Raw genomic sequence first — 24206 nt, 5'->3', positions numbered from 1 at the left:
ACTACATCTCCCACATAGTACAGTCCCATGATCTATTCTACTCACCTGTCTCTCTTGGATACAACTGGGAATGGTATGAACTCACATGGTATTCCAAGCCTCTCCAGATCAGCTATTATCCAGCGGAGTGACAGGAAATCAGAATCCTCTGATCCATTTTTGGAGGAATCTGCTCATAAAAGAGGGAAGCCATTGAAACAGGCTGTTCTGTTCTCCTGTACATAATCACCAATCAAACAACCCTCTTATTGTCTAACATAAATCAAACTATTTGAGTGATCCTGTGCTTAGACTGGTATGAGTGTTTTGATATTGAGCAATATCATTTACATGACAACGAGCCTGGCTTATAGATTTACACACTCAGAAATCCTCTCATCTGTTAGTGTCAGCTGGCTCTAGTCTGTGTGTCGTTATCCGTGCAGGCGAGAGAGGGATGGTGGAAGAGAGAGAATACAGGCCGGGGAGATGAATGACAGAGACAGAGAGAGAGAAAGTGAGTCAATTGTGGTGAGAGAAACAGGAGAGGAGAGCCAACTAATTCCCTGGTCAGTGCTGACAGGGAGGAGAGGGGGTCAAGTCCGGGTCAGTGATACTTGACCCCGCAAACTAATGTCAAAGTACACTAACTTCATAAGACTTCCACAAAGTGTATAGTGTAATCTGAGCCATAGGCAGTAACCACAACAGGTATGCCTTAAGTGTGCCCTTGCTCCATATCTCATATTATTGTCATACCCTCATAAGTCTGGTTTCAACGGGCTGCAGATGGTCGATATGGGATCAAACCATGCTTTCCAAACTCAGTGGAGGAGGGTATTGCAATGCAAGATACTACTGGATTTCATTTCATTACAGCTAACCACACGCACATGCAAGCACACACACACAGGTGAGAACAACGAAGTCTCAACATATACATGAAGAGTGACCCTCTGATATCGGACACCAGTTCCCGCCGTGCCCTCCGAACCAGAGTGCCCTGGCCATTCCCTGGTATGGGCACTGTGTTGCCAAGTCCGCTGTTTCATTTAGACGAGCAGAAAGTTATCCTCCGCTTAGGTTCTACACTAACCTGGACGCACACACCAGTGGAGGCTGCTGAGGGGAGGACGGCTCATAATAATGGCTGGAACGGCACAAATAGAATGGCATCAAACACCTGGAATCCATGTATTTGATCCCATTCCACTGATTAAGGTGGCATCAACCTCCTGTGGAACATGTATTTGATCCCATTCCACTGATTAAGGTGGCATCAACCTCCTGTGGAACATGTATTTGATCCCATTCCACTGATTAAGGTGGCATCAACCTCCTGTGGAACATGTATTTGATCCCATTCCCCAATTAAGGTGCCATCAACCTCCTGTGGAACACACACATAAACATCTCTGAAAATGGTGACTTCACTTGGCTCCATGTCAGTGGGATCAGTGAACAGTGGAGAGGGCTTTAGTCAAAGTGGGGGTCTGGCTTTAGGCAACATATCTGTCTCCCGTTCTCTCTGACTGTCACTCTATCATACTAGCTTAGTCTGACGTTCCCTCCCTTCCGTAATTATAGCTCCGTGTTTTGGGGACATATTTAAAGGGATGCTGGCCAGCTATAAACACAGGATGCAGAAGGTCAGTCACAAAGACAGAGAAAGAGACCACCACCTCACACAGGTCTGTATTACATATCGTACATCATCCCATCTTATCTCACGCATTCTGTTCAATTTCATTCAGCTTTATTAATTTCTCTGGAGCATGAGTCTATGAATCTGCAAGCCTCCTGGACATTAGTATGTGGAGATTAACGTGTCTGTAAAAGCCTTGTTACATTATAGCTTCCATGTATTAATGATGCTCCATTCTGATACTTACAAACACCGTCTTAGCGAACAATGTTTTGATGTGTAGTCTGGTGATTGTATGTGTGGAGAAGATAAACTGTAAGAGCATGGAGCGGAGGGAGGTCGGTGATGTATTCCCTTTCAGAGCGTGAGTGGCATGCTGCTGACGGTTGGTTATAAATAAGTATTTCTCTGGGCCAGAACCCAGACAACCAGACCCAGGGGAGATAGGGGAGCAGCGGACTCACCATTGCCCAGTCCAAGCACAAGGTGGCAATGGAGACCTCCTCTACAGCCAAACAGTCTGACCAGGAGGTTCCCAAGAAAGAAAGGACAGATGGAGAGCCTGGTGAGAACAGGGAAGAAGAAGAGACAACAGAAAATGGAACAGCAGGTGAAGGCAAGCAGTGGTTTCCTAACCTTAACAGTAAGGAATGGTGACTGTGATCTACTGTAGAAAAAAATGCGAACTAAGACTCACACTTTTGCTACTAGCACGGACTTTGCTGATGACTATTTCTTCTCCCACTGCCAGCCACTTGGCTTCCTCTCATCACCAAATTTGGTGGTGAGTGGAAATGCCACTTGGATGCTTCAGATTTAAACATCCTGTGAAACATCTGTCTCATTGTTCGATCTGTGGTTGTGTGTAATGGTCAGTCTTATTTTGTGACCCTGTGTACTGAAGTAGCGATTATTAAAATGTTGGCCATCCAGTGTGGTGTAGATTCCTGGTTGTATTGTGGTCCTGTTCTCTACAGTGGTGTCTGACTGTAAGCAGATGGCCAGGGAGGCTATGGACAGACTGAACATCTGGGAGCCCAGTGTTTACTACACCCTGGGAAAAGAGTCCTTCTTCATCGCTGGTCATGAAATCTGCATCCGAGAGTCTCTGGACTCCTACGGCGCCCTCATCTGGCCGGGGGTGAGTTCTACATATGCACACCGACTGGAATATGATGATAGAAACCCATTTTTACAAGGAAAAATGTAAACGCAGTGCACTTAATTCATATTGACTGATCTGGATTTACTAACAATCATTGTGCGATTGTTGATCGTAGTGATGATGATGATTGTGTGTGTGTGTGTGTAGGCGGTAGCTCTAAGTCAGTTCCTGGAGAATAACCGGCAGCAGGTGAATCTCCTGGATAAAGCAGTTCTGGAGATCGGGGCAGGCACAGGCTTACTGTCTATTGTGGCGAGTCTACTGGGTGAGTCTGTCCTTCAGTCTCTTAGTCAGTCTGCCTAACTGTATAGTGGCCACTGGCCAGTCTACTGGGTGAGTCTGTCAGTTGGTAACATGGTTTGATAGACTGATTGACTGACTGTTCCCTTGTGTCCTGTTTTCCAGGAGCCTGGGTAACGGCCACCGACCTGCCCGAAATCCTTCCCAACCTGACCTTTAACCTCTCTCGTAACTCCAAGAGCCGCTGCCGCTACACACCCCAGGTGAGGGCCCTCACCTGGGGTCAAGACCTCGAGAGAGACTTCCCCTGCACTTCCTGTCGCTACGACTATGTTCTGGCAGCCGATGTGGTATATCACCACGACTACCTGGAGGAGCTGCTGGCGACCATGCGCCACTTCTGCAGACCAGCAAGTGGCACCACGCTCCTGTGGGCCAATAAGGTGAGGTTTCAGTCAGACCTGAGGTTCAAGGAGAGCTTTGAGAGTTGTTTTAGTACGACGCTGCTGACAGAGCTGAAGGAGGGGGACGTGAGGATCTATAAGGCAACTGCACGGGAGTGAGAGGGAGGAAAGGAGGGAGAGAGGATAGACGTGGAGGGGATAGTGAGAAATTAAGGAGAAAGAGGGATGGAGAGACCAGGGAGGATAGGAGCTAGACTCAAGGAAAAGAGGTGAGAAATAGAAAGAAGGGATGGAAGTTGTTCTTCACCGTGGATGAAACAGGAGCTCACTACAGAGAACGGACTGCCTGGAGCCCATTCTGTGGTGCTAAGTCATCCTCGGGATGGGTACATTCACCTCATCAGCATATTAGACAGACAACAAAAGCTGATTCTGTGTTTCAATGACATTTCTGTGAGCTTCATTATATTTACAATGTGTCATGCAGAAACTCCATGTGACTTTTCAAAAAACTATTTTATCTACCAGTGTTTTTTTTCTTCATATATTTGATAGTGACAAATGTTTTGTTAATAAATTTGCTTTGCAATACAGTGTGAAACATAAGTTCCTTTCTCCATAGTCTGCATTGGCATCACCGCAGATACATGTATATTGAAAGTTACTGTATAAAGTTAATGTCAAAAATCTACAAGACAGTATCACCTCCATATACGACAATGGTCAAACACTTTGCCACTAAACGTGAACACAGACTAGTTTAATAAGAAGCTAAACACTCATTATTATATACACTGCATCCTAGGTAAATATATATATATATTTTTTTACCTTTATTTTACTAGGCAAGTCAGTTAAGAACAAATTCTTATTTTCAATGATGGCCTAGGAACAGTGGGTTAACTGCCTGTTCAGGGGCAGAACGACAGATTTGTACCTTGTCAGCTCGGGAATTCGAACTTGCAACCTTTCGGTTACTAGTCCAACGCTCTAACCACTAGGTTACCCTGCCGCCCCAAATATGAACAAAAATGGCTGTGAAAAATGTCATTGTCGTTTATCAGCTTGATCTTACACTGAAAATATCATATGAATCTATCCTTTTAGTTAAACATTTTCAAATAAAATAAAATAATCATGAAATAAGTATGTTATGAAAAAAATTAGTCACAATTATTGGCACCCCTGCACTTAGTACTTTGTGCACCCTCCCTTTGCCACGATAACAGCTCTGAGTCTCCTATAATGTTTGATAAGACAGAATTAAGACCATTCCTCCATACAGAAACTCTTCAGATCCTTGGTCCTCGCTTGTGGACTCTCCTCTTCAGCTCACCACACAGGTTTTCAATAGGGTGAGCCCTGATCTCGTCACAGGCGCCGTTCTTGAAGCATAGTCTCTGGTCAACCCGTTTCTCCAGCAGCCCGGAGCAGATGGACTTGCCGTTCTCACTGAATGTCTCTGGGTAGACCACCGTCCCAGTCATGATACGCTCCTTCAGCTCTTCCTTCCAACCTGACCAGAAGACGACTGCAGGTTAAAAGACATTACATCAAAGTCATAGACCAACTCTGGACCAAGAGAGCTACTGGGTGTACAGGATTTTGTTCCAGCCCTGCACTAACACACCTGGCTCAAATAATCATTGTCTATGAATGAAGAATGATAAACAGGTGTGATAGTGCCGAGATGGAACAAAAGCCTTCAGTCTCCAGTGGCTTTACAACATGACCAGAATTGGAGACCTCTGAATTAAAACGGATTAGCCTTCACACTCATCAGTTTGAAGAGTTAAGACATGAAAGGGAGGCTGGATTGAGTGGGTTACCTTCTACCCTTGTTCCCTAAACGGGTTCTTGGCGGCCATGAACTCAAACAGCGTGACCCTCGGGGTGAAATAGTCTACTGAGGTGTCATACTTCTCCCCCTTCAGCAGCTCCGGGGAGATTAAACCCTTGGGGCAGAGGTCAAAGGTCAGTCACAAGAGAGAGTGGCGCTTCTTGGAGACACTAAACGTGAGACCCATTGTGAGATAATGAGGTTGGGCAGGTGAGACTGACCTGGAGTTCCGGCATAGCCTTCGCTTTTTGTCTGTTCCACTTTTAGTTCAACCACCAGACCCAGGTCAGAGAAACGCACATTACCTAAAGACAACATCGCATCACGTCAACGTGTGTGTGTGTACATAACTGTATCAGTGTGTAGCTTCATTATCCAGGAGGACTTTCTCAGGTTTGATGTCTCTGTAGAGGATGCTCTTCTGGTGGAGGTGCTCCATGCCCTGGATGATCGGAGCAGAATAGAAACAGGTTCTGGACTCCTCAAACCCTGGGTTGTTCTCATCTATCAGGTAGATGTAGTATCTGGGCCAGTATGAGAACAAACATGTTACAGATCTATTACAAGAAACAGGATAGTTCCTGCAGTGTGTGTGGGTATGTGCTTTGTGCATGCGTTTACTTCAGGTCACCTCCATTCATGATGGTCATAACCAGACAGAGGCCAGCAAAACGATGAAGTGACTGAACCCTGGCAAGGATCCTCTTCTCCACCATCGCCCCCTAAAGCAGAGGAGGGGGACAAACATGACAATGTATAATACAGAGGGCCAAGACAGAGGCTAAAGTGATTAAGACCATTATCTCCTCATCACTTACTGGAAAACAGGTACTGTAGCCTACATCAAAACTGCTTCCATGAACATAACCATTTCCACTCCAGATAAGGGGGTTCTAACAGTCACAGAGGCAGAGACACTGTCGCACTTCCCTGTATGTCATTAGTCATTGTGTTTACAATCCTATTCTGATCGAGCATTAATAGTCTACAGAAGCATACTGTACTGTAATTAGCCAAGTTCCCCCTTTAGATAGTATCTTCTCTCTCACACATCAACTACAGCAGTGGTCACCGATTGACTGGACAACCTTCAAGGCACTCCTTCCTGGTCGATCACCAAACATTTCTGTAGAAAAGCCAATGATAAAAGGCACAAAGGCTTGCGACCCTTTCCCCCCCCCCCCCCGAGTTGCTGGTGCTCTTGATTCGGAAGCCCTGTGAACAGGGGAAGCAAAGTGTTCCCATTGTGAACCATTTATTGTATCTGAAAAGATTAACTCAGCCTACCTGACGGACGAGAACTGGGGCTACAGCGCTGGCCAATCAGACAGCTCAAATCACCGTACCTACAGCTTCCAGGGCCCGTGAGATGCGTAACCTCAGCTGCTCTCTCCGTTGAGACTAATGCCGTGTTCAAAACAACTGGAAACTCAGAAATCTCCAACTTCCGAGCGTTAATGACAACCGACCTGAAGTTCACTAACATCATGATTTTAACTCTTTTTTTCCTGGAGTTCCCAGTTGTCTTGAACGCACCATGACCATCAGGCGCAATTAGTCCAATAAAATTAAATTAGAAAATTATTTCAATTTATGCTCAGCTTTGCCTCGCAAGTGCTGCACCAACTGATACATTTTGTTATCAAAGCTCGAGTTTTGAAATATGGTCTGTATAGAAGAACAATATCGTCAGGCCAGGCATATAGCCAATATGCTGTGATAAGGTATTAGGGCTACTGCATAAACCTCATTCTTACATAACTGTTTTTATTAGTTTGTTAACAAAAAATGTTTAGCTGTAGATCTCAGCTTGCTTTTTGACTGCATAAGTGATCTTGACTCAAAAGGTTGGGGACCACAACTACAGTAAACATCAGGAGACTAGACTACAGTTCAGGTGGGGCATACCAAAGACACTCACTCACACCTCATAGCCTTTCCTCTTCTTGTTGAGCTTCATGCAGGCGTACAGATTCCCTGTGGCCTTCATCTGACAGGCAGACACCTCTCTGAACCCCCCCTCCACTGAAGGAACCTCTTCAGGAACAAGGTGGAGGGAGCATCCTAGAGGTAGCCCAGTACTTCGGTCAGTGTTTGGGCAAAGAGGCCCTCCACCTAGTTCACCATCTCCAGTAGAGCCTCCAGGTAGTGTTGGACGATACTGAACGCCTTCTGGGCCCGGTCTGAGCCTTCTGCTAAGTCGTACTCCTCCATGTCCAACCACAGGCGGCAAGGACCATGGATTCGGGAGCAGCCTCAAGAAACACTCGGAAGAGGTGTTTGCCAATGGGCTGCTCCACGCAGACTGACTAGAAGGCCAGGTCCAGGGTTTCCTGGATGCCCTCACACACTGATGTGGGGCAGCTTGAGGCAGGTGGGGTACTTGTCAGACAAAGCCGCCAGGTTTGAGCCATCGAAGCTGCTACGGGCATTGATGTAGGTTGAGTTGGCAACCACCGTGGTCAGGCTGCCCAAATCCATGGCAATGGAGGGAGAGGGGCTGCCTGCAGCACTCAGAGAGCATGGTGAAGGAGAGATAGGGTGAGAAGAGTGAGATAAAGAAGTTCAAATGTGAGAGTAAAAGGTGTTAGAGAAAGGGAGGATTAGAGAAGGGTAAGATGAACAGAGGGAGCGACAGGAAGGAGAAAGATCAGTGCCTTCAGCAGGACAGAGGACACAAGATCCTCATGTCCCAAGGCATACTTCCTGAGCGCTTTATCGGTCTCTCACACACACACACACACACCTGACTCAACACCCTTCAGACAGTAATGCCTTTATCCACTAACTCCCTAATACCACAGGCTGAGAGTGAGCCCAAGCTGATAATGTTTTCAGTCACTGTGGCTGGAGTAGCACCTGTTATCTAAAGAACAAGAAGCAGTGGTGAAGCACAGTATAGGGGGGGGACATGCACAGTATAGGGGGGGACACGCACAGTATAGGGGGGACACGCACAGTATAGGGGGGACACGCACAGTATAGGGGGGACACGCACAGTATAGGGGGGACACGCACAGTATAGGGGGGACACGCACAGTATAGGGGGGACACGCACAGTATAGGGGGGACACGCACAGTATAGGGGGGACACGCACAGTATAGGGGGGACACGCACAGTATAGGGGGGGACACGCACAGTATAGGGGGGACACGCACAGTATAGGGGGGACACGCACAGTATAGGGGGGACACGCACAGTATAGGGGGGACACGCACAGTATAGGGGGGACACGCACAGTATAGGGGGGGACACGCACAGTATAGGGGGACACGCACAGTATAGGGGGGACACGCACAGTATAGGGGGGACACGCACAGTATAGGGGGGACACGCACAGTATAGGGGGGACACGCACAGTATAGGGGGGACACGCACAGTATAGGGGGGGGACACGCACAGTATAGGGGGGACACGCACAGTATAGGGGGACACGCACAGTATAGGGGGGACACGCACAGTATAGGGGGGACACGCACAGTATAGGGGGGACACGCACAGTATAGGGGGGACACGCACAGTATAGGGGGGACACGCACAGTATAGGGGGGACACGCACAGTATAGGGGGGACACGCACAGTATAGGGGGGACACGCACAGTATAGGGGGGACACGCACAGTATAGGGGGGACACGCACAGTATAGGGGGACACGCACAGTATAGGGGGGACACGCACAGTATAGGGGGGACACGCACAGTATAGGGGGGACACGCACAGTATAGGGGGGACACGCACAGTATAGGGGGGACACGCACAGTATAGGGGGGACACGCACAGTATAGGGGGGACACGCACAGTATAGGGGGACACGCACAGTATAGGGGGGACACGCACAGTATAGGGGGGACACGCACAGTATAGGGGGACACGCACAGTATAGGGGGGACACGCACAGTATAGGGGGGACACGCACAGTATAGGGGGACACGCACAGTATAGGGGGACACGCACAGTATAAGGGGGACACGCACAGTATAGGGGGGACACGCACAGTATAGGGGGGACACGCACAGTATAGGGGGGACACGCACAGTATAGGGGGGACACGCACAGTATAGGGGGGACACGCACAGTATAGGGGGGACACGCACAGTATAGGGGGGACACGCACAGTATAGGGGGGACACGCACAGTATAGGGGGGGGGACACGCACAGTATAGGGGGGACACGCACAGTATAGGGGGGACACGCACAGTATAGGGGGGACACGCACAGTATGGGGGGGGACACGCACAGTATAGGGGGGGACACGCACAGTATAGGGGGACACGCACAGTATAGGGGGACACGCACAGTATAGGGGGACACGCACAGTATAGGGGGACACGCACAGTATAGGGGGGACACGCACAGTATAGGGGGGACACGCACAGTATAGGGGGGACACGCACAGTATAGGGGGACACGCACAGTATAGGGGGGACACGCACAGTATAGGGGGACACGCACAGTATAGGGGGACACGCACAGTATAGGGGGACACGCACAGCATAGTATAGGGGGACACGCACAGTATAGGGGGACACGCACAGTATAGGGGGGACACGCACAGTATAGGGGGGGGACACGCACAGTATAGGGGGGACACGCACAGTATAGGGGGGACACGCACAGTATAGGGGGACACGCACAGTATAGGGGGGACACGCACAGTATAGGGGGGGACACGCACAGTATAGGGGGGGACACGCACAGTATAGGGGGGGACACGCACAGTATAGGGGGGGACATGCACAGTCTAAAATGGATAACTCTGGACCCTTCGGAAAGGCCCCTAGCCCTCGGAAATGAAAGGTTCAGCCAGGTGAATGCAACACGGTTATGGCTCCTTCTAGCCCTCAATTCTTCCATCATATCGCTCACACATTCAAATAAAATACCATTTTATTATTCACATGCGCCGAATACCTTACAGTGAAATGCTTACTTACAAGCCCCTAACCAACAACGCAGTTAAAAAAAATATGCCTAAGAATAAGAAATTACAGTAATTAAAGAGCAGCAGTAAAATAACAATAGCGAGACTATATACAGGGAGGTACTGGTACAGAGTGAACGTGTGGGGCACGGGTTAGTTGAGGTAATATGTACATGTAAAGTCATTAAAGTGACTATGCATAGATGAGTATCAGTGGTGTAAAAGGGGGAGGGGGGACAATGCAAATAGTCTGGGTAGCCATTTGATTAGGTGTTCAGGAGTCTTATGGCTTGGGGTTAGAAGCCTCTCTGACCAAGACTTGAAGCTCCAGTACCTCTTGCCGTGCGGTAGTAGAGAGAACAGTCTATGACTAGGATGGCTGGAGTCTGACAATTTTTAGGACTCTCTGACACTGCCTGGTAGAGGTCCTAGATGGCAGGAAGCTTGGCCCCAGTGATGTACTGGGCCGTACTCACTACCCTCTGCAGTGCTCAGCGGTTGGAGGCGGAGCAATTGACAAGGCAGTGATGCAACCATGCTCTCGATGTTGCAGCTGTAGAAACTTTCGAGGATCTGAGGACCCATGCCAAATCTTTTCAGTCTCCTGAGGGGGAATAGGTGTTGTTGTTCCCTCTTCACGACTGTCTTGGGGTGCTTGGACCATGTTTGTTTGTTGGTAATATGGACACCAAGGAACTTCAAGCTCTCAACCTGCTCCACTGCAGCCCTGTCGATGAGAATGGGGGAGCGCTCGGTCCTCTTTTTCATGTCGTCCACAATCATCTCCTTTGTCTTGATCACATTGAGGGAGAGGTTGTCTTGGCACCACATGGCCAGGTCTCTGACCTCCCTATAGGCTGTCTCGTCGTCGGTGATCAGGCCTACCACTGTTGTGTCAACTGCAAATTTAATGGTGTTGGAGTCGTGCCTGGCCGTGCAGTCATGAGTGAACATGGAGTACAGGAGGCGACTGAGCACGCACCCGAGGGGCCCGTGTTGAAGGTCAGTGTGGCAAAAGTGTTGTTGCTTACCCTCACCACCTGGGGGCGGTCCGTCTGGAAGTCCAGGATCCAGTTGCAGAGGGAGGTGTTGAGTCCCAGTGTCCTTAGCTTAGTGATGCGCTTGGAGGGCACTATGGTGTTGAATGCTGAGCTGTAGTCAATGAATAGTACTCTCACATAGGTGTTCATTTAGTCCAGGTGGGAAAGGGCAGTGCGGAGTGCAATAGAGATCGCATCATCTGTTGGGGCAGTATGCAAATTGGGAGTGGGTCTAGGGATTCTGGGATGTTGATGTGAGCCATGACCAGCCTTTCAAAGCACTTCATGGCTAAAGACGAGAGTCCTACAGGTCGGTAGTCATTTAGGCAGGTTACCTTCGTGTTCTTGGGCACAGGCACTATGGTGGTCTGCTTAAAACATGTTGGTATTACAGACCAGGACAAGGAGAGGTTGAAAATGTCAGTGAAGACACTTGCCATTTCGCTCAGGATAGTCACCCTGGGCACCATTATCATAACGCAGTCAATTAACACAGATTTCCCATTAGATTTAATATGTTTGACACATTTGAGGTTAACGTCCTAGTTCAGCTATTGAAGACAATTGAGAAAACATCACCCAACTGCTTTTCAGATTAGAAGTTATAAAACCGCACAAACGCTCACTGAAGTCAACTTGTTAAAACATTCTCTATATTTAATTTTCAAACTTATATTAGATTACAGAAAAGGTATTTTGGAAGAATCAGTACATGGGTTGTTCAGTTTGAAAAAGGAGATCTTCGAAGTGAGTCCATAGAGACCTACACAACCCACATATTTGATACGTCGATCATGTCCAGGCCTTCCTTCGCCAATGACCTGTAAAGGATGCTATGAACTACAACCTTCACAGGATCCGTTTACATTTCAAAACAAAGCCTAACATTGTCCTATAGTTAGCGTGGGTAGGAGTTATTTTCTTCGCTGGTGCCAGTCATTTGTAAACACTACCACGGTGTGACAGGGTCTGAGGGATTGAGTCGCTGCTAAAACGCTCCAAAAACAAGGACCAGAAAAGCAGCTGCCTACAGAACTGTGGGGAGCAGATACAATTTCTCTGCTTGAAATCAATGCCACAAATAGCAGGGGAGGGGAGGTGTAACAAAATAGTGTCCACACTTTCAAAAGGGCAGTCTCAATCTTTCTTAGGGCGCTGTGGCAACTAAATCAGCCATTTTGGATCCAGTGAATGTCTCTGAGCCAGCGGTCTGGTGCAGTTACACTGGCAGCCATCTTGAAACAGTGGTTCACCATTGAGTCTCTCCAACGTAATCAAAACATAATAAAGATAACTATTTCACACACAAGGAACACTATACATTCTCCAACAGCAATGAGTTGGCTGGAAGATTTTTTGTTGTAGCTTTATTCTCGGGTGGGATGGCTTGCCAAGAAGAGGGTGATAATACACAGAAAGGACGCAGCACAGTGCCAAAGCCATACACTACACTTCCCAGAGTGCCATTGGCTATCATGTGATTCCGGACCCAGCTCTGAGAAGAGGGTTGCACAGCCTCCATACTCAAACATTCTTCAACGCCCTTGAGAGAAAGCGATACAGAGAGAGATGCAGAGACAGACTGCATGTTGGAGATGAGAAATGCGTGGAGTGGCAGGAGGTTAATCTTCATCGTCATTCTCATCATAGTCATCCTCCTCGTCATCATCCCCCATGTACGACACAGGAGTCTCAACACGGGAGCCGCTGTAGTGAGAGTCATTAGAGCTGGAGGCCAGGGTACCATCTGCACCACTGTCACTACAGAGAGAGAGAGATAGAAATATGGTAACTCTTCCTCTCCCTCTATGTGAATGTGCTATAGAACACCCTGACGAGGGCAACAGTAGAGGAGAGAGACTCACCTGCCCTGGCCGTGATGGCGCCCCCCGTTGGTGGAGGATCCTCCAGTGATGTAGACGTTACTGATGGGGCCCTGGGCCATCTCTGTTTGAGACAGTAGTACACACGTTCACATATAGACCTTAGAGAAAACCAAACAGGACCAATCTACACCAAATTAGCAACATATGAGTATTTCATGCAAATTAATCTCACTCACTTTGATAAGGATCATGCGTAGCTCAATGACTTGACCTATGGCTGAAATGTAAGCATGCACTATGAACCCTGACCCCTGTGGTCTCTGACCTGTGACGTAGGGCTCCAGGGCTTTGGGCACCAGGCTACGTGCCACCTTCAGGTCCTCCGGGGAACACTTGCCCACCTCCAGGCCACAGGCCATGCCCATGCGCTTCAGCACCTCAATGTCGTCGTGGATCTCAAACATGCTGTCAAAGTTGAACAGGTACTCAAACCTGAAGAGAAGGAAAGTAAAGAGGTGAATATAATGGCATGGTTAGAACTTGAATGAAAACATTCAATCCTGGAAAAACTTGAGCGGGGTGTTGCCATTGCCTCAATGCGATACTTTATTGGGGGGCGGCAGGTAGCCTACTGTTTAGGAGCATTGGCGCAGTAACCGAAAGGTAGTTGGTTCGAATCCCTGAGCTGACTAGGTGAAAAATCTGTCAATGTGCCCTTGAGTAAGGCACTTAACGCTAATTTCTCCCCTACCTCCAGTCACACTGGATAAGAGTCTGATAAATTTACATTTTAAATATACCATTTACATGAAAATCTATATGGTGAAAATTCTGTGGAACGAAATAAAAATGTCTACATGAATTAAGATGATCAATTTACACAGACACTAAAATATTACAGTCACTCACTTGTCGTTGGAGATGCTGCAGTCGATGACAGTCTTCTTGCTAGTGTTGACAATGATGAAGGGGAGGTGGATGAGAGAGTTGGGGGGTGGAGGTCTGTTGGTCTGCTGTTCCGTCTGTCGGTTCCGCTGCACCAGGTTCTTAAAGGCTATTTGCTACAGGAGAGGATCATGGATAGAACATTAGAACAATGTTAAAGTGCCAATCGGCAGTTGAAACAATAAAGCATCGTCACCACCACTGTTGTGTCGGTAGAAAGCTGAGGGATGGGGCTCGAGAAATAAAACTCAAATTCAGACAAAGCTATGGATGCATGGACATATCAAAATTATAGTTTTTTTAACCAGTAAAACAAGCTTATATTTTGGATTCTGATGGGGTACGGCAGTTCAGCTAAGCTATTGGGGCATTCCTAAGTTATAGTCTTAAAGAATCAATGGGTACACAGTACAAGTCTAAAAAAAAAATGTATGTAGCAACTGCTGATCTCCCCTTTAAGATAACCTGTGGTCTTGTATATGCTTGCCTTTATCAGTGATGGTATTGTTGTTGATTGAAGCAAGCTAGTCCTGTAACAGGAGGCAAGCTAGTCCTGTAACAGGAGGCAAGCTAGTCCTGTAACAGGAGGCAAGCTAGTCCTGTAACAGGAGGCAAGCTAGTCCTGTAACAGGAGGCAAGCTAGTCCTGTAACAGGAGGCAAGCTAGTTCTGTAACAGGAGGCAAGCTAGTCCTGTAACAGGAGGCAAGCTAGTCCTGTAACAGGAGGCAAGCTAGTCCTGTAACAGGAGGCAAGCTGATCACCTGTAACAGGAGGGAAGCTAGTCCTGTAACAGGAGGCAAGCTAGTCCTGTAACAGGAGGCAAGCTGATCACCTGTAACAGGAGGGAAGCTGATCACCTGTAATATAAGCTCTTGGAGTTGTGACTGCTTCTGCTTGATTCTCTCCAGTCGCCTTTGTCTCTCCACCTACAGAAGAGCAGAACACAGCCAGGGTGTGAGAGCGTATTAGAAAAGAGGGGGTGAGGGAGAAGAGAGTTCATGGTGTACCAGGTGTGTGTATATACACAGTGGCTTCAGAAAGTACTCAGACCCCTTGACTTATTCCACATTTGTTACGTAACAGCCATATTCTAAAATTGATTAAATTGTTTTTTTCCTCTCCTCAATCTACACACAATACCCCATAATGACAAAGAAAAAAAACTGGTTTAGACATTTTTGCACATTTCTATTAAAAGAATTAGCTGAAATATTACATTTGCATAAGTATTCAGACCCTTTACTCAGTATTTTGTTTTAGCACATTTGGCAGTGATTACAGTATTGAGTTACAGCATCGAGTCTTCCCCATCCAACCCGACAGAGCTTGAGAGGGTCTGCAGAGAACTGGATAAACTACCTAAATACAGGTTTGCCAAGCTTGTGGCATCAAACCCAAGAAGAGGGGTGGGAGGTTGCCTAGTGGTTAGAGCGTTGGGCCAGTAACTGAAAGGTTGCTGGATTTAATCCCCGAGCTGACAATTAAATAATCTGTTGTTCTGTCCAGAACAAGGCAGTTAACTCACTGTTCCCCGGTAGGCATTCATTGTAAATAAAGCTGTTAAGTAACAAAATGTGGAAAAAGTTAACGGGTCTGAATGCTTTCTGAATGCACTGTGCATATACACTGAACAAAAATAAAAAAGCAACATGCAATTAAAAAGATTTTACTGAGTTACAGTTCATGAGGAAATCAATCCACTTAAATAAATTAGACCCTAATCTATGGATTCCACATGACTGGGAATACAGATATGCATCTTTTGGTCAATTAATAAAAAGGTAGGGTGAGTGGATCAGAAAACCAGTTAGTATCTGGTGTGACCACCATTTGCCTCATGCAGCGTGACACATCCTACAGTTGATCAGGCTGCTGAGTGTGGCCTGTAAAATGTTGTCCCACTTCAACGGCTGTGCAAAGCTGTTGGATATTGACGGGAACTGGAACACGCTGTCGTACAAGTCAATCCAGAGCATTCCAAACATGCTCAACGGGTGACATGTCTGGTGAGTATGCAGGCCATAGAAGAACTGGAACATTTTCAGCTTCCAGAAATTACGTTCAGATCTTTGTGACATGGAGCTGTGCATTATCATGCTGAAACATGAGGTGATAGTGGCAGATGAATGGCAGGAAAATTGGCCTCAGGATCTCATCACTGTATCTTTGTGCATTCAAATTGCCATCGATAAAATGCAATTGCGTTTGTTGTCCGTAGCTTAAACTATAACCTCACTGCCACCATGGGGCACTCTGTTCACAACATTGACATCAGCAAACAGCTCTCCCACAACGCCATACACGTGGTCTGCGGTTGTAAGGCCAGTTGGTCGTAATGCCAAATTCTCTAGAACAACTTTGGAGGCTTATTGTAGAGAAACGAACATTCAATTATCTGGCAACAGCTTTGCATATTCCTGCAATCAGCATGCCAAATGCACGGTCTCTCAAAACTTGAGACTTCTGTGACATTGCACATTTAAGAGTGGGCTTTTATTGTAGCCAGCACAAGGTGCACCTGTGTAATGATCATACTGTTTAATCAGCTTCTTGATTTGCAACAACTATTAGGTAGATGGATTATTTTGGCAAATAAGAAATACTAACAGGGATGTACAATTTGTGCACAACATTTGAGAGAAATAAACTTTGTGTGTATGGAAAATTTGGGGGATATTTTATTTCAGCTGGTGAATTATGGGACCAACACTTTACATGTTTAGTTTATATTTTTGTTCAGTGTATATATTAGACTCACCTCTAGGTTCTGGCATTCCTGGGCCGAGTTGGTGGGCAGACCAATCCACTTGATCTCTTTCTTCTCTTTCGAGATTATGTTCATGGCCATAAGCACATTGAGCGCGTCGTACACACGCCTACGGATGTTCTTCTGGTCATACACATGCTACAAGGAGAGGGGGAAGGGGTTAATCTCTGACTCCTGTGTGTGCAGAACGCTTCCATTGGGTTTGGTGTCATAATGATCATGTGGATTTGTCATAATGAAACCAGTGTGCTAAAGCCTAATTTACTACTTCCGTTTTAGCATGAGCGAAAACATCCGCTTCAGTCCGCACTCCAAAAACTCTTTCGGACTTTACAAGGAGGTGGATGAAGCGGAACACTGAGGATGGCAGCTGATGTTTGAAGTCTGAACACCAAAAGCAGCGGACATAAATTAGGCTCGAGGAAGACCTCCACGTCATAACTTCATTTCCTAAGTAGGTTTGTTGTATCTGAAATTGTGATGTCATATAGATATTTGTTTTGTCTAAGAGTAAAGCTGAAAAACGTGATGGTTGTCAGAGAGTGATGTCATAACGAGGAGTTCTGTCAGAGGAGTTTTAAGAGTGATGCAACAACGGAGAATTCTGTCTGACAGTGTGATGGCATAATTAGGAATTCAGACAATGTCTGATGTCACAGAGAATTATGTCTCAGAGAACGTGAAGTCAAAGACTTCCCCAGGCTGTTTTGAGGAAGAGCCCTGTGCATTGTGCATACAGCTGCAAAACTCACAGAGTCATTGGGGGAGATGTGGTTGTCTGCAGCGCTGAACTCCGCCACCAGCTCGTCTGCCACCTCATTGTACGAGGTGACACCCTTCTTTTGCACCTTCTCACACACCTTCATGGAGAAATGCCTCAGGCCCTTGCCATTCTTCTCCCCCTTCTTACCACGCTTCCTGTGGACAAAGGTGGTTAAACACAGCTATATACTTCTAGACTACACTGGCATATCACACAGAATAAATCAACTAAACTCACCCCGATGACCAAGGCGACGCGTCGGCCGGCTGGCTCTGTGTGAGGAACTGGGAGCTGGGTGTGTGAGGGCTGTTCACCAGTATGGCACTGGAAACACTGGGCCTCTGGGGCGTACCAATAACCTACGGGGGGGGGGGGGGGGAGCTCAACCAATTCAGTTTGAGTACTAGAAGCTTTATAATCCAAAGGAGGAATTTGTTTTGCAGCAAGCTGTATTTTTTTTTTTTTTTTACATACACCTACAACACATCAATATGAACAGACCATCATAGTCATGCATCATTGAAAAGGTTAGTGTGGGGTTGGGCGACATTACGATTGCATTGTGTATCAACGATGATTGACAGCCATCGTCAACGGTGACGACATTGTGATTGGGGCTGGCATATATAAGTGTAACCAGATGAAGATCTTCATTCGGCTTGTCACCTAAAACCCTTACACATTTGTACAGATGCACAATTAAGAGCATGCCTGGTACGGCAACTGCACTGCCCACAACAGCAGGGCTCTCCAGAGGGTGGTGCGGGTCTGCACAGCACCGGGGGCAAACCACCTGCCCTCCAGGACACCAACAGCACCCGATGTCACCGGAAGGCCAAAAAGATCATCAAGGACAAGAAACACCCGAGCCACTGCCTGTTCACCCCGCGACCATCCAGAAGGTGGGGTCAGTACAGGTGCATCAAAGCTGGGACCAAGAGACTGAAAAATAGCTTCCATCTCAAGGCCACCAGACTGTTAAACAGCCATCACGAACAGTGAAGATACATTGAAATCATTGGCCACTTAAATAAATGGATCACTAGTCACTTTAATGTTTACAAATCTTGCATTACTCATCTCATAGTATATACTGTATTTTATACTATCTTTTGCATCTTGCCTACGCTGCTCATTTGCATCGATATATTTATATGTATATATTTCTATTCCATTACCTAGGATGTGCGTGTATTAGGTAGTTGTGAAATTGATTACTTGTTAGATATTGCTGGACTGTCGGAACTAGAAGCACAAGCATTTCGCTACACTCGCAATAACATTTGATTTGATGAAAATAAAAGCCTTAACCGTTAAAAAAAAAAAAGACTAATGGACACCTGTTCTTTCAATCTATTTCTATTGCAGCACATGCTGTCAGGAGCAGAAGGAGAAAATGTGTCTTAATGTCATATATTTTCTCATTTGAATGGTCATTACAGTGATCACTGTCATTTGGCTGGCCAATAACCGTTATCCAAAAAGTCATGACCGTCACAGCCCTAATCATGATTTGAAATGCGATGGCTTAGACCAGGGATGTCAAACTCATTCCACAGAGGACCAAGTGTCTGAAGGTTGTCATGTTTTCCTTTGAATTCCTTACTAATTAGTCACCTTAAATTCGTCAATCAAGTACAAGGGGAGGAGCTAAAACCTGAAGACACTTGGCCCTCCATGGAAGGAGTTTGATACCTGTGGTTTAGCCCAATTGATTTTGTTGCTCACACTGATAACATATTCAAACATTTCTCTCCACCTGATGCCAAAATGTGTAGCATTGCCAGAAATGAACTTAAACTTAAATTTGTTCTCTCCTCTGTCAAGATGGGGACCGGTGAGCCACTGTGGCCCCTCACAAACAGCAGTGTAAACTACTACTCAAGTCATTTTTTGGGAGTATCTGTACTTAACAATTTATATTTCTGACAACTTCTACTTCAATCCATTCATTTTCCCTGAAAACCAAAAGTACTCGTTACATTTTGAATGCTTAGCAGGACAGGGGAAAAAAACTGTCAAACTCACACACTTAAAAAGAGAACACATGAGCTGTGTTCAAATACTCATACTAACTGCACTAACTATACTATTTGCGATGTAAATTGAGTATATAGTATGCTTATTGGTGATAGTATGGATACAGTTAGTGTGCCAAAAGTTCCCGGATGTCGTTACCACATTCGTCAAAATACGAAGTGTACAAGCAGTGGACACTTTTTCAGTGCTTTTAGGGCCCATAATGCAATTCTGGAAATGGGTATGGCTTCACAACGTTTTCAGATTTGAAGAATATATGCAGCCGAAGTCCAACGAGGGCGGAAACAAATTCATTGCTTTAACTAATTACGACAAATGTTAAGCAATGTATTAAAGTAATGACTTTTCAAATGGGTTATCTTACATGTTCTGTCTGACAATTTTATAGCTATCCTTATGAACCACATAGCATATCACTACAGAAGTATCTACCGGTATGTTAGCTAGCTAACTAAAGTTAGTTGGCCTACTAATACATCAAACTTGCCAGTATATTAACTATATGCTAACTAATTAACTACACAACAATAATTGACTATTATTCCCATCATTCTTAGCTTAACTAAGTGGTATGGTCATTGGGCTTTCTCAATGGACATTCGGGTGCATTCGTAAATTCGCTTTGGCTATCTACTCTGATTTCAGAGCACTCTCCTCGGAGTACAAGAGCGCAGAATAACTGATGAATTTACAAGTGCTCAACACCCATTGAATATGGCCGGTGTCAGTAAATGATAGCAAAAACACGTAATTAAATTGTTGCCAGCAGCACAATTAGTCACCAAAGCTCTGGATAACATGATAACTGCCTAAACAGCTCTGCTATGGCGAGTAAAATGGTCAGAGTGAGGTGTTCTCTCATTTGTGTCCGGAAGTAGCGAACCAATGTTCGCTACTGCCGTTGTTAGCCCACAACGCTTGAAACCTCGGCCCGAGCATCCGACTAAACACAAACGCATCTTTTGTAAATCATGTCTGAGAGTTGGAGTGTTCCCCTGGATATCACGGTGTCCGCTTGTATATCAATGTTTAATGGGTGGGTGTATCTCCCACAAGACCATAAGAAATGGAAAGCGCATTATGCCGCTGACTCATAATATACCAAGTGCCTGTGGTGGAGTGAGTCTTCTCTGAGGTGAAGAGAACTTCCTGCTCAAATGAAGTACGGGAGGCAGGCCAGGTAAGTGATCTATTCCATTGTCTGCTGGCCGGCCATCAGGTGATACCTAAACTGATTCCCTCCATGTATATATTCTCATGTATGTAATGGGATGGTGTGTAATCCTGCTGACTGCAGAGGTTGATCAGCTTAAGCTCATCCCCGGTCACCTCACAAGGCTAATGGTTTTGGCTTAGAGACCATGAAGTATGTGTGTGCTTGTCTATAAACTGATAGATTGTAGCTGTGAAGCGCTTTGGCCAAGTGTACGCAAGTAAGTGTACGCAAGTGGCGAGCTTGCATTTTTTTAAATTTTATGTTTAAACCTTTATTTAACTAGGCAAGTCAGTTAAGAACACATTCTTATTTTCAATGACGGCCTAGGAACAGTGGGTTAACTGCCTGTTCAGGGGCAGAACGACAAATTTGTAACTTGTCAGCTCAAGGGTTTGAACTTGCAACCTTCCGGTTACTAGTCCAATGCTCTATCCACTAGCCTATCGCCCCCCCTGCCGTAGTGCAGTATATTTCTGTCCATTCGGGTAAATAGTGAAGGTAGACAGACCCACTCACCATGTGTGGCGCAATGTTGACATTGGAGAGCCCCAGTGTTTTGGGCAGTAGTTGTTTGGCCACAGGGATGGATGCAGGATGTACAGCAACCAGAGACAAGACACCTAGGAAGGAGCACACCACTGTCAACAAAATGGCTGCCTCTTCATATCCAGTTCCCCCAGGTAGATGGTTACAGAGAACAGGCAGGAGGCCCTATGGGATGCAAACTTACTGGCCAAAGTAAGGGAAAACATTTATTTGCGGGTACACAGATATTTAGAACACCTGCACTGTCTGATATGGAAACCAGTAATAAGACAAGCAGAAGTTGGGAGGGGAGTAAAATGAGAAACTTCTGTGTAGTCTTATTGCCCCCTGCTGTTGAGTTGAGGACATATACCGGACATAGACAAGGTTTGAATGACACTGATCTGTTTTCTAGAGCACAACACTGTGCTTTGCTCACCTTTACTAGGACTCAGATTCTGGTCAATAAAAACCTTCAGTTCTCCGTTGGTTTCCATCAGACCAACCTGTGGGGAAGACACCATCAACATCTACTCCAGTAAAATTTCAACAGCTGGTCTCTATTGAATCTCTCAAATGTCTAAGTCCCCCAGGACCAAGGTGGAAGAATACTGCATCTGGTTGTCTCTGATCAGACTCACATCTTTGGCCATCATCCTGTCGGAACAAAGTAAGGCTCTGTCTGAAGAAAGGGAAGCTCTGATGTCACCAACGAGTTCCCTGAAACAGAACCATGATACAGCAGGGGAGTGTGTAATGCAATGACTAGAGCTGGATTTTTAGCTGTCCGTGCATAAAAGTACACTGTGGAAACTACGCATTTAAAGTTGGCTTTAACCTGAATAATTCCAAGAATGCATTGGACAAAGCAGGACGACTTTGGTATGGGGAGCAATTGAGCAGAAAATGATCAACATACATGAGCATAAATAAAACATTACCCAGGAAATTCCTCCCCTCCCGAGTTGGTTAGGCCTCGGGTGTCATGAGAATGTCACACAGGTGAACTATTGCACATGTATACGAACTGCATATTGTACATGAAATGTTTGCAAAGGTAGGCAGCAGATTGCATTATTGATCAAAAATGAAGGCCGCTAGTATGCAAGCAATATATTGCACAAAAGCACTAGCTGGCTACATCGCTATAGCCTGAACAAAAACATTGCTCGCCGACTAAATTGTCTTTGGAAAGCAATTTCGATTGCACATTTCAAAGTGATGAGTTCGATCACATGTGATATCTATCAAACGTCCTCCTTTTTATATTTCTGATATCTTATCATAACTTTTATCATGCAAACTGTAAGGCCTAGTAGGTGTTGTTGACCACGTCCTAGACCCGAGATTCCCCACGAAGTTTACGAGGCAGAGCAGAAATTGCTAGCCATCTACAACAATGCACGTTGTCTGGCTGGCTAATTACTTTTTACATGGGAATTTGTTTCTATCCAGCACTCTGCGACAGCTAACTCAAGGGGCAAACTGATGCTAACTAGCTAGCAAGCTACCCACCTAACGTTAGCGTTAGTGATATTACAGGCCAGCTAGTTTAGAGGCACATTGAGACTATTCCAAATGCAATTGAGATTGTGTAACTATAAGAAAACGGATTCAAATATATCCTGCGTGCATTATAATAATAAAAGCCAACACATGCATTTGCAATAAGAAATTACCAAACAATTTAAAGGTTTAATTTGATATGCACTTACGAGTGCACTCTTTTCGTCTGCTTCTTCGACGGCTGTTTTGTTGGCATCGAGGACAGAGGAAGAGGAGGTCTAAATCCCTATCGCCAAACAGGAAACAAAACTATACGTCAAATTATCTTGATTCTGAAATAATGAATTTAAGCTTCAAAGCAATTCAACACTCCACGCCTGAGGTGTGCCTACATGCATAGTTTGACCTTAACGAATTAGTTAGGCAGCTTTCTGGTCCATCATGTCTCAATCTCAAAATGGATGCTTTTCCAAGTAACATCGCTAGCCACCGAGTTAATAACTATGAATTACATTAATATCGCTCGGATGCCTCAGGCGTAAATGGTAAAACAATAACGAAATGGTCTAGTTTGCTAGCTGTAATCTAGCTGTCGTACGTGTAGTAATTGGTCGGTAGGCAAAGACTAGAAGATTACTGTTAGCTAGCAAGCTAGGACAAAACTTTGCCTACTAACGATATATTGTAGGAATAAATGTGCAACCATCAATGACAACGAAATATTTCATAAAAATAACTTGACACTAACGCGCAAGAGAAAGTAACTAAGTTATATTAGCTATGACTGGCTAACTACAATAACGCGATTCATATTTTGATGGTCAACTGGTGGGCTTGATAACCATAATGGATAGCTAGGTACACCAGTCTTGCAATTCTAGCCGGATGGGTAAATTAGCCAACGTTAGCAAACTGGCTAGCCAACGCGGTCAACGCACTAGTTAGCAGTAGCAAGTGGTTAGCTAACTTGCTAACATAACAAGTTACCTCCAAGTTACAAAGCAGATAGCCTATCTTTTGGAGAGATCGCTAGATAGACAAATATCCCTTTCGAATGTCAAATGTATAAATTCCCCCCTTTCAATCAAAAAACACCCAAGTCTATTGCCTTTGCTAGCCGTTAGCTGGAGATTCGTGTTCAGCTGTTACCTTCCACCGTCCTAGTCTGAAAACCAATCTTGGCGGTGTCGAACATCTGAAGTTTCGGATTGGATAGCTCCAATATGACGCAGGCAATCCATGCCGCTAAAGCCACGCCTTTGGCGCGTTCTGATTGCTTCGCGCACTAGGACCTCCTATCCCGGGTTCACCCATTGGTCTCCAGCTTTTCAGCGTTTCAGAAGCCTTTTCCGGGATTTAAAACTGAGTAAAAATAGTAACA

At 45.7% G+C, this 24206-nt stretch overlaps 2 protein-coding genes and 1 pseudogene across 7 annotated transcripts; 1 reads left to right on the top strand and 2 right to left on the bottom strand.

Annotated features, from left to right (window-relative positions):
* The first annotated feature begins 1573 nt into the window (after positions 1 to 1573).
* On the top strand, positions 1574 to 4026 carry mettl21cb (methyltransferase 21C, AARS1 lysine b). 3 transcript variants are annotated; one of them, XM_064975502.1, is made up of 5 exons: positions 1574 to 1670; positions 2042 to 2234; positions 2602 to 2765; positions 2937 to 3054; positions 3195 to 4026. In XM_064975502.1, exons 2-5 carry the CDS (start codon positions 2117 to 2119, stop codon positions 3590 to 3592), a joined length of 798 nt encoding a protein of 265 aa, XP_064831574.1. In that variant the 5' UTR covers positions 1574 to 1670; positions 2042 to 2116; the 3' UTR covers positions 3593 to 4026. The 3 variants fall into 3 exon arrangements, with proteins under 3 accessions (XP_064831574.1, XP_064831573.1, XP_064831571.1); XM_064975501.1 differs by having other exon boundaries at positions 2042 to 2240; XM_064975499.1 differs by having other exon boundaries at positions 2042 to 2267.
* Positions 4027 to 4725: 699 nt separating this feature from the next.
* Positions 4726 to 7754, bottom strand: LOC135546828 (rhodopsin kinase GRK1-like; annotated as a pseudogene).
* A 3971-nt stretch (positions 7755 to 11725) lies between these two features.
* On the bottom strand, positions 11726 to 24001 carry LOC135547333 (transcription factor Dp-1-like). 4 transcript variants are annotated; one of them, XM_064976248.1, is made up of 13 exons: positions 23975 to 24001; positions 23035 to 23111; positions 21961 to 22039; positions 21759 to 21825; positions 21311 to 21414; positions 17776 to 17897; positions 17528 to 17693; positions 16767 to 16913; positions 14866 to 14934; positions 13972 to 14123; positions 13388 to 13554; positions 13102 to 13183; positions 11727 to 12997 (listed from the first exon to the last, which is right to left on the bottom strand). In XM_064976248.1, exons 2-13 carry the CDS (start codon positions 23079 to 23081, stop codon positions 12859 to 12861), a joined length of 1341 nt encoding a protein of 446 aa, XP_064832320.1. In that variant the 5' UTR covers positions 23082 to 23111; positions 23975 to 24001; the 3' UTR covers positions 11727 to 12858. The 4 variants fall into 4 exon arrangements, with proteins under 4 accessions (XP_064832321.1, XP_064832320.1, XP_064832319.1 ...); XM_064976247.1 differs by having other exon boundaries at positions 23934 to 23999; XM_064976249.1 differs by lacking the exons at positions 14866 to 14934; positions 23975 to 24001 and having other exon boundaries at positions 11726 to 12997; positions 23035 to 23912.
* Positions 24002 to 24206: the final 205 nt, after the last annotated feature.

This window comes from Oncorhynchus masou, chromosome 10, assembly GCF_036934945.1.
Source record: "Oncorhynchus masou masou isolate Uvic2021 chromosome 10, UVic_Omas_1.1, whole genome shotgun sequence".
Taxonomy (NCBI): domain Eukaryota; kingdom Metazoa; phylum Chordata; class Actinopteri; order Salmoniformes; family Salmonidae; genus Oncorhynchus; species Oncorhynchus masou.
This window is presented reverse-complemented; position numbering and strand designations above follow the sequence as displayed.

What these genes read in the sequence shown, in the direction of transcription:
- mettl21cb (XM_064975499.1), top strand. Translation starts at nt 2,117, where the DNA reads ATGGAGACCTCCTCTACAGCCAAACAGTCTGACCAGGAGGTTCCCAAG. An exon ending in GCGCCCTCATCTGGCCGGGG is followed by an intron (nt 2,766 to 2,936) that starts GTGAGTTCTACA and finishes GTGTGTGTGTAG; the next exon opens with GCGGTAGCTCTAAGTCAGTT. An exon ending in TATTGTGGCGAGTCTACTGG is followed by an intron (nt 3,055 to 3,194) that starts GTGAGTCTGTCC and finishes CCTGTTTTCCAG; the next exon opens with GAGCCTGGGTAACGGCCACC.
- LOC135547333 (XM_064976248.1), bottom strand. Translation starts at nt 23,081, where the DNA reads ATGCCAACAAAACAGCCGTCGAAGAAGCAGACGAAAAGAGTGCACTC. An exon ending in CAGACGAAAAGAGTGCACTC is followed by an intron (nt 22,040 to 23,034) that starts GTAAGTGCATAT and finishes GTTCTGTTTCAG; the next exon opens with GGAACTCGTTGGTGACATCA. An exon ending in ACAGGATGATGGCCAAAGAT is followed by an intron (nt 21,826 to 21,960) that starts GTGAGTCTGATC and finishes TCTTCCCCACAG; the next exon opens with GTTGGTCTGATGGAAACCAA.